Genomic DNA, 18,560 nt, shown 5'->3' on the forward strand with positions numbered 1-18,560 from the left:
AAACCAGACTCCTCAACTTCATCTTTTGATTTTTTGAAACTCAGAAGAGGAACGTAGATTATTCTATCATGGATCCAAATAAGTTGATCTTTAAGAGACTATGTGATGAATCAGGTTATTAGTCTGAGGTCACAGCAGACTAGGGTCATGATCAAGATCATTCTAAGCAGTATGGTAAGGCCTCTCTGGAAGATACAGCATAACCCTAAGCCCCAACCATGGTCAAGCCAAGAAAAGGTAATGCATTGTGTCTACTTTAGAGACAGAATTTTTCCTAAGCCTATCAAATGCTTTTACTTTGCCAGACTCATCGATCCAGGTACAAAATAAGTCATTGCCAATCACATAGTCCTCTCCTTGACTAGCAGGAAATTGAAGGCTATGCATTTATCTAATACTATTTGGGCCAAGGAATTTGAGGTTCTGTCATGCCTTCAAAGCTAAAGTTGTGCTATTAACAACCTCAGTGAGGGTCAAAGACAGATTGTGCACAGCACTTTCTGATTAAATGATCTCAACAGTGATAACAACTGCTTACAAGCACATGTTTGTATGAGCAGCATTGGTAATATCATCTGGCACTCAAACTGAGAACGAGCGTCTGCCCTGTTTGGGGTTTCCATCTGTTTTAGTCAGTTTCTTCATTGCTTGACCAAAAGACCTGACAAGAACAATTTTCAGGAGGAAAAGTTTATTTTGGGGCTCACAGTTTCAGAGGTCTCAGTCCATAGGTGGTTGACTCAATTCTTTGGGGCCCAAGGCAAGGCAGAACATCATGGTAGAAAGGTGTGACAGAAGAAAGTATGGTCACCAAGAAGCAGAGACAGAGAGAAACTAAGCTTAGCTCAAAAAATATGCACCCCAAAGGCATGTCATCAATAACCCACCTCCTCGAGCAACCCCTACCTGCCTACAGTCATCACTCAGTTAATCCCTACCAAGGGATTAACCCACTGATTGGGTTAAGGATCTCATAATCCAATCATTTCACCTCTAACCGTCTTGTCTTGTCTCACACATGAACTTTTGAGGGACATCTCCCATCTAAACCATAACACCATCTTACTTGGTATGGTGTCATATGCTCTATGAATTGAGAATATTTAGATTCTTGGAAATCTCCTACTAATGCCTATATGTATATCTTCATTGGTAGGTGGAAGGCAGGTGTCAGCATGACTTTTATAAAAGAAATACTCAAATAGTGCTGAAAGTATAAATGTAATTATTTACCACAGAATCAATCAGCCAGAAGTCCCTCCTAGTGGCAAAGTGTGTGAGCAGAAGTCAGAAATTCATGTAAGATGGGATCAAGTGTAGGAGAAAAGAAGCCTCTAGTGCTGAGGCCAAGAGAGCCCCAATGGTGTATCTTACACCCCTTTTCCCAGATGTTCCATTTGACCACAACTTGCATTGGAACAAGATGGTACCTACGAAGGTGCTTAATTAATTTGGCAACTTGGAAGTCTGTGGGAGAGAGAGAAGAAAGGTTAGGTCTCCACCTCTTCCACCCCTATACACCAGCTCATGGATCTTAAGGAGCTCAAGTCCTATCAGATAGCGGGAAAAACCTTTTCTTGGGATGGAGTTTCAATTCATGTGACTGAGCCTCAGTCTTGTCATCTATAACATGGGAGATGATCCCTTGCACTGCTGTGAGAATTAGTCACAGTTCACGAAAGGGATGCAATATACAGTTGTGGCACTAGTGATGCTACTTTGCTTATGAAAATGTATACCATGTGAAGGTGAAAGGGCAGAAAACTCTTTTAGAAATTCAAACAGGAAAAAGGTTAAGAGTGGCAAAAAGATGGCGTGGGGCCACAGCACATTCCCAAGGCTTCTATTCCACATTTACCACAGCAATGACGTGGGCTACAGCTCCTGAGAACTTCTGAGAACATGGCCAGGGACTCAAGTATTGTTGTCTCTGCTGGATCTGGGCCAGCACCCCTTCTCCTTTTTGTGTGTGTACAATTTCCCCACGTTCAGCTACAGATCAGCTGTGATCCTTTAAGAAGAGTCCTTGACATATGATTTTGGGGGAGGGGATTGGTCGATGATTCCCAGCTGAGATTTGGACTAGTGCACAGGGAAAATCCCCTACACCCACGAGTTTTGTGCAAAGAACAGCACAGAACTCGCCACACCCAGGGTTATTTGTACTAAACTGAGTCATTGCAAATGCTTCCCAACAAAGCGTGTCCAGCTCTCTTGTTGGCAGTTGGTGCATTGAATTAGCTGACATTTCCCTCTGGAGAGGCTGGGAATCAGCACCGGCTCCTTTAAATATTGTTTCCTGTGGGAGCCAGTCATCTCTGTCCTCCCAGTTTGGGGTGTGAAGTTTACTCTAGTCCTTTTGACTGAGAACTTTTCTTTCTCTCTTGCTGAAGACCAGAGTCTACCCTGCGGCTGGAAGGAAATGTTTTCTTTCACAGGTGCTCCTTGCTTTATCTCTGGTAATATTTTAAAAGTTCTGCATCAAATTCACTAGTAAATTCTGAACGGGAGAACAGAGAAACAGGAAGAGGCGAGCTGAAGAAGGCAGACAAGCCAGTAGAGTGATCGAAAGTAAAAAAAAAAAAGCTCCTTCCTGGAGTCCCCCACCCCGCTCCAGTCTTTTGTTTCCAGGATTTTCTCCCCTGTGGACAAGTCTTGGATATTGGAGCACTTGGAATTAGGCAGTTTGGGGGACGTGGTGACAGGGATGGTCCCGGGAAAGGTTGGAACAGGTGAGTGCCTGGTGCAGACGTGGCTTCTTCTACTAGAAACTCGGGGGGGGGGGGGGGGGACCCACGCTGCTCATTTCTGCCCTCTTTTACTTGAGAGGCGGCTCTGTCCTGCCCAGCTGGGGACACACTTTCTACCAGGTCCACATCTCTGTGCTTCCTCTCTGAATCACAGTCGCTGCCCTGCAACTCTTTCTGTCCGTGGAAGCCTGGGTTTCTCTGCTGCACTTTCGTCCCGCAGCCTCCCCACACCTCTGCCCAGGCACTGTCTCTGAACCAGTTTGGAGATTGCAGAAAACTTTATTGATCGGCTCCTGTTTGTTTTGTTTGGCTCCGAGTTAATCATTCTGTGGGATCATGATGCCTGGCGTCCTCATCCCTGATACTCACGTGGGCCTCCTCCCCCCCACCCTCTTGGTCTTCTAGAACAGCTCTCTAACGCTCTTGACACACGTCCCTGAATTTATCTATATCAAAGTAGGTTTTTGTTTTGGGTGAGTATGCTATTTTTTAAACTATGTGGCCTCAGGCAAGTAATTTCTCTGTATTTCTGTTTTTTCATCATTAAATTGAATTAAATAATACATCCCAAGAGCATTGTTAAGATGAAGGAGATAAAACCTGTCAACCACTGACAGTGACAGGCACTACTAGGTACCCAGTAAGTGTTCACAATTATCATCACATATTAATATTAGTCCTATTGTACTTTGCTTATTTCATTTCTTACTTTTTCTTTTTCTTTCTTTTTTTTTTTTTTTTTTTAATGAGCACTCCGCTCTTCAAGTTCTATCGACTTGGCCAGGTACCAATTTCAAACCAGTGCTTGGTGTTACATGACATAGTCTTTTCGTTTCTTTAAAATTTATTTTTAATGGATTCATAATATTTGGACACCTTTCAGGGGTATGGTTTGATAATCAGATGCATGTATACAATGCATAGTGATCAAATTCACATTTCTGGCTCTCACAAATTCTGAGGACAATATAAGAACTCAGTTGGTTCGTGGCAGAAGGGTTGCTGGTGGAGATATGGATGCCGATCAGACCAAGCCCCGCATTTATTTCCACAGCCCCACCTGCCCACCAATCCCTGGCCTGATCCAATTTGAAAACCTTTGCCGACCAATAGGGACAAATGAGTACCTCCTTGATTTATTTTGCATTTTGCAGGCTGCTGATGTGTTTGAGCATGCCTTCCTACACTTTCGCTATTTGAGTGTCCCGGGCAGGGAACTCCATGTTCATACCTGTTATCTCCCTTCAGAGTTTCTTTTTGTTGTTGATTTGTAGGCAGTTTCTGTATGCTCCAGGTTTCTCACCCATGTCCCACAGATATGAAAGCTGTGGTTGCTTCCCCAGAAAGCCAAGACCTAGTGCACAAAGTTGTCACAAAGCAGTGGGACAAAGCTGGAGTGGAGGCTGTGTCAGATGCTGGGAAGCCTTAGGAAGTCGGAGAACACTTCCTGGGGTGGATTTGTGTTCCTGCTCAGGCATCCCTGGGAAGAAACAAGTGTCAGCTATAGAGCACCCACATCAAGAGGTCACCTTCACCTGGCCCTCCTGGGTGAAGAGCCACTTTCAGACACCTTATTCAATCCTCTTGGTTCTAAGTGGGGTCCCTGCCCTCTGAGGGCATCCAGAAAAGGCAGTTACAAAGAAGAAAGATGCTTAATTTTTCTTTTTCTATTTTTAACATCAGAAAACATTTTAACTCACTCAGCCTGAAGTCAGGGGATTGTGTGTGTTTTGTGCACCTGTTGTATTCCCAGGGCCCAGCTCAGTGAGGGCCCCAGGGTTTGCCTCTTTGGAAAGATGGCTAGAGGAAGGCCTTTGATTTTGGAGGTAGTGGGACCACAGAGAGCATCCTCGGGTAAACAAGGAGAGTTAGCTGTGGGAGGCAACAAACTCCCAGAGAGCCTTGAGGAGGTCCCTGCAGTGTCCAGGTTTCTAGGTCTCTCAGGTAGGTGTTGATATTTAGTGAATGAAAAAGATTAAAGTCATAATGGTTAACAGAAAAATCTTTAAGGTTCTACAATTTGAAGAGAAAGTGTTCTTGGTTATCATCTGGTCTAAATTGTTCATGTGGAATGAGGGAATGGGGTCAGGAAGTTAATTGACCCATCCAAGTCACAGCCAGACCAAAATCGGGTGTCCAGGATTCCTGCCTAGCTGTGCTTCATACTCCCCAGCTTATTCTTTTCAGCTGGAGAAGTAGACGGTGCCACTCAAGCTGCTCAGAGGCCAGCCCTCTTCGTATAGTGTTTGTGACTCAGCAAGCAGGAAGTAAAAAGAACTCTGCCCTCCAGGTCTTCTTTCGCCTTTGGCTGTCATCTTAGATGCACAGATAGTCCGACAAGAGACCTGCGAGGAAGGCATTGCTGTTGTGAGGGACCCAGGATTTGCATCTGGTAAGGTCAGCTGGGCTTTTATGAGGAAGGTCTTTCATTCTAGAACTTTCTGGGCTGCCGAATGTGGGCTGCGGAGGCCATGTGGCCATGGAGGCGTTCCCTGTATTGATTGTTGATGGGGAGCCATGAGAGTTGGCTGTGGGAGTTAGGACTCTGGGAGCCTTCCTGAGGCCCCACACAGTGTCCAGACCCCAAGGCCCTGCCAGCTTAGGTTGGTGCAGTCCTGGGGTTTCTGAAAAGTTCCAAGTAGAACTGTTTGTACAAAGGCCTCATCTCAGCCAAACTTGTCGAAGAAAAGAAACCAACACTGAAATTTAAATCTCAATTGATTTGATCGCTACAGTTCCCCACCCACCAACACACACACACACACACACACACACACACACACACACACACACACACACTCTTAGCAGTTCAATCTTTTTTTAAAGAAATTAACAAGAAACAGAACAGTTCAGAGAACAATATAACAGGAAGTATAGATTTAAAATAGCAAATGTGTACTTTTGTGGGGTTAAGCATTTTACAGGTGAAGTTATGAATTGCATTCAACTTACAAATGACAGGGTTAGTTATAGATTTTGTTGAGGGTTGACTGCCTCTACTGGTTCATTAATATTCTAGTCTCAGGGCCCTGCTGTGGGTAGTGTTTGTGTGCAGAGCGGATGTTTGTCAGGTTCTGGGGAGCCTACAGTCTGGGCGGCCACCCTGAACTGGAAACAGCGGCAATAGTATCCCTTGAGTTTGGCCCTGAGAAGGTCTTTCAGGGACTCTCAAGCTTTGAATGGCATGCAGACTTTTGTCATGTGAGTTTTGTCCCCTGCCCCTGCACTTTGAGGTAGTTGTCCAAATCACTGAGGAGCTGGATGCTGCACAGTTATTCAATGAGATTAATCATGGCAGGTAAGGTGGTGGTAGAGTCGACTCTGGAATGAGAGGCTGATGTTTTGATTTAGCCTCTCACCCTGGCTTGTTAGGCTCAGACCTGCTCTCTGCTGTAATGCATCTGTTAAATTCCCCTATATTTTTCAGGTTTGGTTATTTTGGACTTTTAAGATTTTTTTGTTTCATTTTGTAATTTTAACCATTAAAATATTATGATTATTAGCCTTTCTTCATTAAATTCTCTCACAGCCTTTCAACTGTAACAAGAATAAAATATGAACCTTTAGAGCATCTGCTATTGAAAATCTTGAGACTTGAAAACAATTTTTTAAAATTAATTAATTAATTTATTTTCCGGTGCTGGGGATTGAACCCAGGGCCTTGTGCTTGCAAGGCAAGCACTTAAAATTTCTTCTTCTTCCCCCCCTTTTTTTGTTCTAAATAGTTATACATGACAGTAGAATGTATTTTGACATATCATGCATACTCGGAGTATAACTACTATTCTTGTGGTTGTACATGATGTGTAGTTACACTGGTCGTGTATTCATATATGAACATAGGAAAGTGATGTCTGATTCATTCTACTGTCTTTCCTATTTCAATTCCCCCCTCACTTCCCTTCATTCCCCTTTGTCTAATCCAATGAGCTTTTGTTTTTCCCTTCACTCCCTTATTGTGTGTTAGCATCTGCATATCAGAAAGAACATTCAGCCTTTGGTTTTTTGGGATTGGCTTATTTCACTTAGCATGATAATCTTCAGTTCTCTCCATTTATTGGCAAATGCCATAATTCACTCTTCTTTATGGATGAGTAATCTTCCATCATGTGTATGTACCACATTTTCTTTATCCATTGAGTGAGATTTTAAATCTTAGCCTAGCTCTGTCTTACTAGTTGATTTCCAAGTTGTGTTTTAGTAAAATCGTAAAATGAGGACAATGATATCAGTTTCTTCCAAGGCTTGTAGTAAAATGAGACAAGAAAAATATTTTAAAATTTATATGGAAAAGTAAATTATAAACATTTATATATTATAAGCATTTATTTATATCTAAATTTTGGGGGCATAAATATATAAAATATTAAATGTACTTACATATTATATAATCCAAATATATGGATTTATTACTTAATACATGAATTATATGGCAAAATATTTAAATTTTATGTTTTATATACAAATTTTTATAAATATATATATTCCACCCACACACACATTTATGTGTGTATGTGTGTATGTGAATAAATTTGGGGAAAAATATCAAGTATGGTCAGATAATTACTTCTAAATGACAAGATTTTAAGTGATTTTTATTTTCTTTTCATACTATTCTGCACTTTCTCTGTGAAACAAATTTTGCTTTCATTTTGGGGAATAGGAAGATACAACAACAAATGTTATTAAAAAAACAAAAATTTAGCCTAACAAATTTTGCAGCCCATGAGTCTGCACGGTGAAGCTGGGTCTCGTATAACTAGACCCACGATGTCCTTGTTCTTGCAGAGCTGGCTGTCCTTGCGTTTGCCTGATTCTCACGGTGTTATTAATCCTATGCAAAGTGATCATTTCCTGAGTGCTATAACTAGAGAGATGTGCAACCTAAACAAAAGACAAAAACCCAAAAAAGACCAAATATCATATCCCATGTGTGTCCTGGAAAACCAGATGCTTTTCTGGACCAGGAAAGAATCCTCCTAGGCATTTTACCTCCTAAGTGTCCTTTAAGATTTGATGGAAAATCCACTTCAGAAGTATTGCAAAGGTAATGAAATGAGTGAGCTTAGATGACCACAGGAGACAAGTGTCAATCACATTATATTCAAACTCATGTTGCCCCAGCCTCAGAACATTTTTTTTCTTATAATATTACTTTCAGGAAATTATTCTAAGAAAATAATTAGAGATGTATTCAGAGATATGCACTTTAAGATCATTCTCAATGTGACAAGAGACTGGATATGTACATCACGGTCCATCCATATAGTAAATGATTTATGAATTTGAAATTCATGCAGTAGAAGAAAAAAATAAAGATATCAAGATGTACCTGCAAAATTATTAGTAACAAAGCCCACTTATACTGCAAAAAATATTATGTGTTCAAATATAAGGGAAAATATATATGCGTAAAATATTTGGTAGGAAAAGCAGTAAAATAGTAGGTGAGCTGCTTCTCATTCTTGAGATGGCCCTCGTTCTCTCTCTCTTTTTTTAAAAAAATTTTGTTTTAGTTGTAGTTGGACACAACACCTTTATTTTATTTCCATGTGGTACTGAGGACTGAACCCAGGGCCTCATGCCTGCTAGGCGAGCACTGTACCCTGAGCCACATCCCAAGCCACAACTCCAATCCCCTTCATTCTCTTTTGAATGCTTATTCCTTGCTTTATTCCAAAGGTGTCTTTGTTGAGAATGTCTGCATTATCCCTTGAATGTGATCTGCATTCCTAAATAAGTGTGAAAATAGAGATATTATTAGGTATTTGTCTTTGGACTTTAACAGAGGTTAAAATTGATTTGAAAATTTAAGGACAGTTGACTTAATGCTATTAAACAGAACTGGACATAGTTTAGATCTTTTCTAGCATATAAATGAAAATAGGTCTTTAAGAGATTTTAAGTGTTAAGTACATTTAGAACACATAATGCAGGCACACGATAAAAATTGCAATCAATAAAATTGTCCAAGGGGGCAAAGAAATTTCAAAAAGCAAGACTCACTTTCACTTCTGCCCCTTATCTTCCCACGTACATGCCCAGGTCCACAGTTCTGCTTTCCTTAGGTACCAGTGAAGCAGCCTCCTGTGTGAACCAGAGCTCTTCTGGGAATACACAAATACATCCATTAATTCACATTAATTTATGAATATACAAATTAATGCATTATGTAGGTCAACAAATATCCAATCCATCTTCCCATCTGTCTAATAGCTGAATAGAGTTCCCTTGTATATGACAGCTTACTTTACCCTTCTTATGCTGATAAATACTTGTTTTTGCTCTTTTGTTATTTCAAGTAATACTGCAATGAAATGTACTGCTTTTTAGTACACTTATATTTAGGTGAATATAGGAAATTAAATCAGACTCCTGAAAATTAAATCGTGGGTTCCAAGTGCATTTTATATTTCAACAGAGAAGGGCAAATTGTATCTACCTGCTGGGCACCATAGTGCATGCCTATCATTCTAGTGACTCAAGAGGCTGAGGCAGGAAGTCTCAAAATTTAGAAAAATTAAAAGGGCTGGGGACGCAGTTCAGTGGTATTCATTGGCCACTGGGCTCAATTCCCAGTACTGGAAAAAAAAAAAAAAAAAAAAAAAAACCTATGTGTTTCTATTTCCACCATCTCAACATTGTGTATTGTAATTTTTGTATTTTGCCAAGATGGTAGTTGAAAAATGTCCTATTGTTATAATTTCAATTTGCTTTTTTCTTATTGTAAATAAAATTGAGCATTTTAGCTGGGATGATGGCACATGCCTGTTATCCCAACTTCTTGAGATGCCGAAGCTGCAGATCGTGAGTTCGAGGCCAGCCTGGGCACTATAGCAATGCCCTCATCTCAAAAACAGAAAAGAAATTGAACATCTTTTCAAATGCTTAAAAATTACTTGTCTTAAAATTGAAAGCCACTGGTACTTTTCTGTGAACTGTCTGCTTGTGATCCTTACTTGTTTATGTATTGTGGTTAATGGCTTCTTTCATCTGAAAAAAACTGACTTACGGGAACCTTAAGAAAATTAGCCCCTCCCCCATTAAAAATCATCTATGTTCCTGTTTTTTCCCCCACTGCAAGTTTATTTTAAAATTTTGTTTGGGTTCCTTTGCAAAATATTTTACTTGTTGTTTGAGGACATTTTTCAACCTTAAGTGGCTTTTAGTTTCTCTGTTATATTTGCAAAAGTTCTTCATCACTGCAAGATCATTTAAAAAATTCTCATTTTTAAGTACTTTTTAAAGGTTCAAATATTTGATCCATCTGCAGTTTATTTTGATATAAGGAGTTCAGTTAGGACCCATTTTAGTTTGTTTTGAGAAGTTTGCCTAGTTGTTCTAACACCATGTGCTGAAAAAGCCGTAGTGAAGTGGGCAGCCCTGTTAGTTTGGGCCATTCCTCATTGCGAGTACCTAACTCCAGTGCCTTGGAGCCACAGAATATGGATTGTATTTTTGGGAAATCTATGGAGATTGTGGTTAATTTTTGTGATTAATTCATGTGTGCTTGAAAAGGAGAATGCGGTTTCTCCTGAGAGTAAATGAGGGTTGGCTTAGAATTCATCAACTGTGCCGCTCAAATCCTCCATGTCTTTCTTCTAGTTAGTTTACTAGGGTTTTTTTTTTTTGGGGGGGGGGTTATGGGAGATGTATGAAAGTTTCTGCTATTTTGGGAGGAAAGTAGGATTTCAGTTCTTTTAAGTTCTTAAGGACTTAGGTTGTAATATTTTGTTTTAAGAATGAACGTGGTGGTGCCACTCCTGCGGTGTGGTCTCCTTCCCTGGCCTGGACTTGTCCTGCGTCACACTTCCTGCCCTGCTCCGCCCACTTTCCCACACTCATAAATGCAGTAACCAGCATTTTCTCTATACTGATAATATCTGCATGTATACTCCTAAACACAAAAGAAAGGCTAATTCCCTTCCTCACTCCTTCACCCTCAAGTCCTGGTCATCTTCTCCATGCTTCAAAGGGGACAGCATCATGGCTTCAACATGTCTGCTTGCACAGCCCTCTGACTGTTTTTATTTTTTCTTCTTCCGTTTATACATATACCTATCATCTCTGAAAATCTATTGCATTGTTTTTAATATTTTTAAAAAGTAGATTTTTTTAAATGGTATCGTAACTTGTTTTTCTTGCTTTTTTTCAGTACTTCTCGGATGTCTGCCCACTTTTATTTCAGGAGACGAGGTACATTACCCTTAACTGCTACATGCTCTCTTGTTTTGTGTCTGTACCTTAGTTTGCCCGGCCATTCCTTTATTGAAGGACATTTGAGTCATTTCTGGTTGTCCAGGGCTCACATAATGTGGTTTGTGAGACTCCATGGATGAGCACATGTGTGTTTCCACAGAGTGTATTTAAGGAATGCGCTTACTACTTTGTTCTCTGAAGGGCTCAGCAGTGTTTGTTAGTTGCACTGTGCTGGAATATATTTGAAAAGCCTTTCTTAAGTAAGAGAATTTTCCCAATAACTGATTGCTCGATCAATTAATTCATCTAGTTTCTGCAAACTTTGCAAACCTCACACAGTGCATAACTTTCCAAGAGGTTGTCTCTCTCCGTTTCCTTGGTCAAAGAAACTCATTTAAACAATGATATAAACTTCAGATGGAAAGGAAGAGAAGGGGTTATGCCTCATAATTTCAATTCTAACAACTTATTCTCGGGAAATGATCAAGGATATGTGTAAGATATATGTAAAAGTCTTTAAATGCAATATTGTTCATAAAAGTACAGATAGAGGTTGCTTCCAATCAGCTTTTGATGTGTCCATATGCTATAAATCAAGAAACATTAGAAATATGCCGTAAAAGTGGTAGTGGGTGTTCATCATAAATAATAAGTGGAAGAAAAGCCAGTAACAGTTGTACAAATTTGAATATGTAGCCCAATTTCCACTTTTATATTAGTGTATCTTAGTTTGTGAGGGTATGTGCTATGATAGTGATAACTGTGATCATATTATAAACTACTGTATTTTCAATTTTTATGCACAAAAATAACTGCTGCTATAAACAAGAAAGGGAAACGACATTGTTTCTTTTATTAGTGCATTATAATTATATGTAATATTTGAGTTCATTTTGACAAAATCATAAATGCAAGGAATTTGATTTATTTCATTTCAGTCCCTGTGCTCCCCATCCCTCCCCCCCCCCTCCCTATTCTCCTTCCTCTACTGGTCTTTCTTTCACTCATTTATTTATTTATTATTGATTGGTGCTTTATAGACACATAAAGGTGAAATTCACTGTGGTATTTTTATATATGTACATAACATACTTTTTGTGAAATTAATTCCACATTTCCTCCCCTTTCTCATCCTTCCTCCTGTCCTCACTGATCTTTCCAATATCTTTATGATATCCAGACTCCACCTTCTTTCCCTTATTTTGCTTTAGCTTCCACATATGAAAGAAAATATTCAGCCCTTGATTTCCTGATTCTGACTTATTTCACTGAGTGTGTTGTTTTCTGATTCAATCTATTTACCAAATGCCATCATTTTTTCTCTATGACTGAGTAAAACCCCATGGTGTGTGTGTGTGTGTGTGTGTGCGTGTGTATGATGTTTTCTTGATCTATTGATGGGGCATCTAGGCTGGTTCCATAACTTGGCTATTGTGAACTGTGCTTCTATAAACATTGATGTGATGCAACCCTATACTATGCTAATTTTAGATCCTTGGGATAAATACTAAAGAATGGGATAGCATGGTCAAATGGTGGTTCCATTCCTAGTTTTCTAAGGAATCTCCACACTGCTTTCCAGAGTGGTTATACTCATTTTTGGTCCCAAGGACAATGCATGAGTATACCTTTCCCCCATATCCTTAACAGCATTTATTATTATTTGAATAATAATAAATTTGATAATTGTCTTTCTGACTGGCATAAGAAGAAATCTTAGCGTAATTTTAAATTTCATTTCCCTGATTGCTAGAGATGTTGAAAACTTTCATATATTTGTTGGCCATTTGTGTTTCTTCTTTTGAGAAATGTCTGTTTAGTTATTTTGGCCATTTATTGATTGGGTTATTTGAGTTTCTTATATTAAGCTTCTTGAGTTTTTCAATATGTATTTTGGATATTAATCTCCTGTCAGAGGAGTAGCTGGCAAAGATTTTCTCCTATTCTGTAGGCTCTCTCTTTATGCTCTTAATCATTTATTTTTCTGCGAAGCTTTTTAATTTGATGCCATCATATTTACTGATCCTTTGTTTTTTTTCTTGAGTTTTAGAGGTCTTTTCAAGTAATTGAGTGCCAGCAGGACCTTATTTTATTTTTCTAGCACTTGACAAGTTTCTGGTCTAATTCCTGTCTTTGATTCATTTGATTTAACTTTTGTGCAGAGTGAGAGAGAGGGATCAAGTTTCATTCTTCTAATTTGGATAACCAGTTTTTCTAGAACCAGTCATCTTTTCTCTAACATATTATTTTGGCGCCTTTGTTAAGTATCAGATGACTACAAGTATATGAGTTTGCCTCTACGTCTTCCATTCTTTTCCATTGATCTTCATGTCTATTTTGATACCAATAGATGCTATTTTTGATATTATATCTCTGTAGTATAATATGAGATTAGGTATTATGATGCCTCTGACCTTGTCTTCTTGTTCAGGATTGCTTGGCTATTCTGGATCTTTCATTTTTCCTAATGAATTTTAGGACTTCTTTCCTAGTCTGCGAAGAATGTCATTGGTATTTTGATGTGGATTGCATTGAATCTGCATACTACTTTTGGCAATATGTCCGTTTTGACAATATTAATTCTGCCTGTTAAGAACATAGAAGGTCTTTCTATCTTCTAAGCTATTCTTTAATTTCTTTTTGATTCATTGTACACAGAGTACAACTATCATTTCTCTGATTGTACACAAAGTAGAGTCATACCATTTGTGTAATCATACATGTACATAGGGTAATGATGTTTGTCTCATTCTATTTTCTTTCCTTCCCCCCACCCTCTCCCCACCCCTTATTTCCCTCTACACAATCCATCCATCCTCCATTCTTCCCTTACCTCCTCTCCCCACCCCCTGTCATGTATCATCATCCACTTATCAGAGAAATAATTTGGTCTTTGGTTTTCTGGGATTGGCTTATTTCACTTAGCATTGATATTCTCCAACTCCATCCATTTACCTGCAAATGTTATAATTTTATTCTTCGTTATGGTTGAATAATATTCCATTGTGTATATATACCACAGGTCCTTTATCCATTCATCTATTGAAGGGCATCTAGGTTAGTTCCACAATCTAGCAATTGTGAATTGAGCTGCTGTAAACATTGGTGAAGCAGTGTCACTGTAGTATGCTGATTTTAAGTCCTTTGAGTATAGGTCAAGGAGTGGGATAGTTGTGTCAAATGTTGGTTCTAGATGCCCCATCGATAGATCAAGAAAACATCATACACATACACACACACACACACACACACACCATGGGGTTTTACTCAGTCATAGAGAAAAAATAATGGCATTTGGTAAATAGATTGAATCAGAAAACAACACACTCAGTGAAATAAGTCAGAATCAGGAAATCAAGGGCTGAATATTTTCTTTCATATGTGGAAGCTAAAGCAAAATAAGGGAAAGAAGGTGGAGTCTGGATATCATAAAGATATTGGAAAGATCAGTGAGGACAGGAGGAAGGATGAGAAAGGGGAGGAAATGTGGAATTAATTTCACAAAAAGTATGTTATGTACATATATAAAAATACCACAGTGAATTTCACCTTTATGTGTCTATAAAGCACCAATCAATAATAAATAAATAAATGAGTGAAAGAAAGACCAGTAGAGGAAGGAGAATAGGGAGAGGGGGAGGGAGGGATGGGGAGCACAGGGACTGAAATGAAATAAATCAAATTCCTTGCATTTATGATTTTGTCAAAATGAACTCAAATATTACATATAATTATAATGCACTAATAAAAGAAACAATGTCGTTTCCCTTTCTTGTTTATAGCAGCAGTTATTTTTGTGCATAAAAATTGAAAATACAGTAGTTTATAATATGATCACAGTTATCACTATCATAGCACATACCCTCACAAACTAAGATACACTAATATAAAAGTGGAAATTGGGCTACATATTCAAATTTGTACAACTGTTACTGGCTTTTCTTCCACTTATTATTTATGATGAACACCCACTACCACTTTTACGGCATATTTCTAATGTTTCTTGATTTATAGCATATGGACACATCAAAAGCTGATTGGAAGCAACCTCTATCTGTACTTTTATGAACAATATTGCATACTGCTTTCCAGAGTGACTGCACTAATTTGCAACTCCACCAACAATGTATGAGTGCACCTTTTTCTCCACATGCTTGCCAATACCTGTTGTTGCTTGTATTCTTGATAATAGAGTATTCTTTAATTTCTTTCTTTAATGTTCTATAATTTCAGAAGTGTTTTTTTCTTTTAGGTTATTATGAAATAGGATAGTTTTCCTGATTTCTTTCTTAGCAGAATTGCTGTTGGAGTATAGGAAAGCTATTTATTTATGAATGTGATTTCACATATTTTGCTGAATTTGTTCATCAGCTCTAGAAGTCTTCTGGTGACGTTTTTTGGATCTTGTAGATATAGGATCATGTCTGCAGCAAACAGAGATAAATAACTTCTTCTTTTCATTTTTGTATCCTGATTACTCTGAGGAGAGTTTCAAGAACTATATTGAATAGTAGTGATGATAGTGGAAATCCTTGTCTTGTTCCTGATTTTAAAGGAAAAACTTTCAGTTTTTCTCCGTTCATTATGATGTTGGCTTTGTGTTTGTTACATACGGCCTTTATAATATTGAGGTAAATTCCTTCTGTCCCTATTTTCTCAAGGATTTATTTTATTTTATTTTATTTTTGTGGTGCTGGGGACTGAACCCAGGGCCTTGTACTTGTAAGGCAAGCACTCTACCAACTGAGCTATGTCCCCAGCCTCCCTATTTTCTCAAGCATTTTTAACATGAATGGGTGCTGGATTTTATCAAAGATCCTGTCTGCGTCTATTGAGATGATCATATGATTCTTGACCTTAATTTTATTTATGTGGTGAATTACATTTATTGATTTGCATGTGTTGAAATAAACTAGCATCCATGGGATGAAATGCACTTGATCATGAGGTATTATCTTTTTGATGTATATTTGAGTGTGTGGTTTGCTAATATTTTATTAAGGACTTTTGCATCTATGTTCATGAGAGATCCTGGTCTGTAGTTTTCTTTCCTTGATGTGTCTTTGGTTTTGGTATCAGGGTTATGCTGGCTTCATAGAATATATTTGGGAGTGTTTCCTCACTTTCAATTTCATGGAATAATTTGAGAAAGACTGGTATGAATTCTTTAAAGTTCTGATGGAACTCAGCTGAGAATCTTTCTGGTCCTAGGCTTTTCTTTGTTAGAATGCTTTTAATTGCTGATTACATGATATTGGTCTATTTAGCTTTTCTCTATCTTCCTGGTTCACTTTGGACAGGGTCTATGTGTCTAGGAATTTGTCAATGTCTCCTAGATTTTCTAGTTTATTGGAATATAAATTTTCAAAATAGTTTCCAATGAGACTCTGGATTTCAGAAGTGTCTGTGATATCTCCTTTTTTATCTCTACATTTGTTTTTTTATATTTTATTGTAAACAAATGGGATACATGTTGTTTCTCTGTTTGTACATGGCGTAAAGGCATACCATTTGTGTAACCATAAATTTACATAGAGTAATGTTGTTTGATTCAATTTGTTATTTTTTCCCTTCACCCCACCCCTCCCACCCCTCTTTTCCCTCTATACAGTGCTTCCTTCCTCCATACTTGCCCCCCTCCCTAACCCTAACTTTAACCCTAACATTAACCCTTCCCTCCCCCCATTATGTGTCATCATCCACTTATTAGTGATATCATTCTTCCTTTGGCTTTTTGAGATTGGCTTATCTCACTTAGCATGATATTCTCCAATTTCATCCATTTGCCTGCAAATGCCATAATTTTATCATTCTTTATGGCTGAGTAATATTCCATTGTATATATATACCACAGCTTCTTTATCCACTCATCAATTGAAGGGCATCTAGGTTGGTTCCACAGTCTGGCTATTGTGAATTGAGCAGCTATGAACATTGATGTGGCTGTATCTCTGTAGTATGCTGATTTTAAGTCCTTTGGGTATAGGACAAGGAGTGGGATAGCTGGGTCAAATGGAGGGTCTATTCCAAGTTTTCTAAGGAATCTCCACACTGCTTTCCAGAGTGGCTGCATTAATTTGCAGTCCCACCAGCAACGTATGAGTGTACCTTTCTCCCCACATCCTCGCCAACACCTGTTGTTGCTCGTATTCTTGATAATCGCCATTCTAATTGGGGTGAGATGGAATCTTAGGGTGGTTTTCATTTGCATTTCTCTTATTACTAGAGATGTTGAACATTTTTCCGTATGTTTGTTGATTGCTTGTAGATCTTCTTCTGTGAAGTGTCTATTCATTTCCTTAGCCCATTTGTCGACTGGATTATTTGAATTCTTGGAGTAGAGTTTTTTGAGTTCTTTATAGATTCTGGAGATTAGTGCTCTATCTGAAGTATGATTGGCAAAGATATTCTCCCACTCTGTAGGCTCTTTCTTCACATTGCTGATAGTTTCCTTTGCTGAGAGAAAGCTTTTTAGTTTGAATCTATCCCAGTTATTGATTCTTGCTTTTATTTCTTGTGCTATGGGAGTCCTGTTAAGGAAGTCTGGTCCTGAGCTGACATGTTGAAGATCTGGACCTACTTTTTCTTCTATAATCTGCAGGGTCTCTGGTCTGATTCCGAGGTCCTTAATCCATTTTGAGTTTAGTTTCGTGCATGGTGAGAGATATGGGTTTAGTTTCATTCTGTTGCATATGGATTTCCAATTCTCCCAGCACCATTTGTTGAAGAGGCTATCTTTTCTCCATTGCATATTTTTGGCACCTTTGTCTAGTATGAGAAAATTGTATTTATTTGGGTTTGTGTCCGTGTCCTCTATTCTGTACCATTGATCTACCTTTCTATTTTGGTACCAATACCATGCCGTCTTTGTTACTATTGCTTTGTAGTAGAGTTGAAGATCTGGTATTGCAATACCCCCTGTTTCACTCTTTCTGCTAAGTATTGCTTTAGCTATTCTGGGTTTCTTATTCTTCCAGATGAATTTCATAATCGCTTGCTCTATTTCTGTAAGGTACGTCATTGGAATTTTAATTGGAATTGCTTTGAATTTGTATAGCACTTTAGGTAGTATGGCCATTTTGACAATATTAATTCTTCCTATCCAAGAACATGGAAGATCTTTCCATCTTCTAAGGTTTTCTTTAATTTCTTTATTTAGTGTTCTGTACTTCTCATTGTAGAGGTCTTTCACCTCTTCTGTGAGATTGATTCCCAAGTATTTTACTTTTTTTTTGATGCTATTGTGAATGGGGTAGTTTTCCTAATTTCTCTTTCTGAAGATTCATCACTTATGTATAAAAATGCATTGGATTTATGAGCATTGATCTTGTAACCTGCTACTTTACTGAATTCACTTATGAGTTCTAAGAGTTTTCTGGTGGAATTTCCAGGTTCCTCTAAATATATAATCATGTCATCAGCGAACAGGGATAGTTTGAGTTCCTCTTTTCCAATTCGTATCCCTTTAATTTCTTTGGTTTGTCTAATTGCTCTGGCTAGAGTCTCAAGAACGATGTTGAATAGAAGTGGTGAAAGAGGGCATCCCTGCCTTGTTCCAGTTTTTAGGGGGAATGCTTTCAGTTTTTCACCATTTAGAATGATATTGGCCAT

General features: G+C 38.4%; 1 protein-coding gene across 5 annotated transcripts in view; it reads left to right on the forward strand.

Moving 5' to 3' along the window:
- Window positions 1–2,298: 2,298 nt before the first annotated feature.
- CASP8 (caspase 8) overlaps window positions 2,299–18,560 on the forward strand; it is a 47,262-nt gene continuing 31,000 nt past the window's right edge. The window contains exons 1-2 of one of the 5 annotated variants that reach the window (XM_079130657.1): window positions 2,299–2,732; window positions 4,938–5,142. Coding sequence is in view for 3 of the 5 variants with exons in the window: in XM_079130654.1 (XP_078986780.1) it covers window positions 2,708–2,732; window positions 5,041–5,142 (127 nt within the window). In the remaining 2 variants the exon portion in view is untranslated. Of the gene's footprint in view, window positions 2,733–4,937; window positions 5,148–18,560 lie in introns of those variants that run through there. The other 4 variants (XM_079130654.1, XM_079130655.1, XM_079130656.1 and 1 more) reach the window with 4 other exon arrangements.

This window comes from Sciurus vulgaris, assembly GCF_902686455.1.
Source record: "Sciurus vulgaris genome assembly, chromosome: 3".
In the NCBI taxonomy this organism is placed as follows: domain Eukaryota; kingdom Metazoa; phylum Chordata; class Mammalia; order Rodentia; family Sciuridae; genus Sciurus; species Sciurus vulgaris.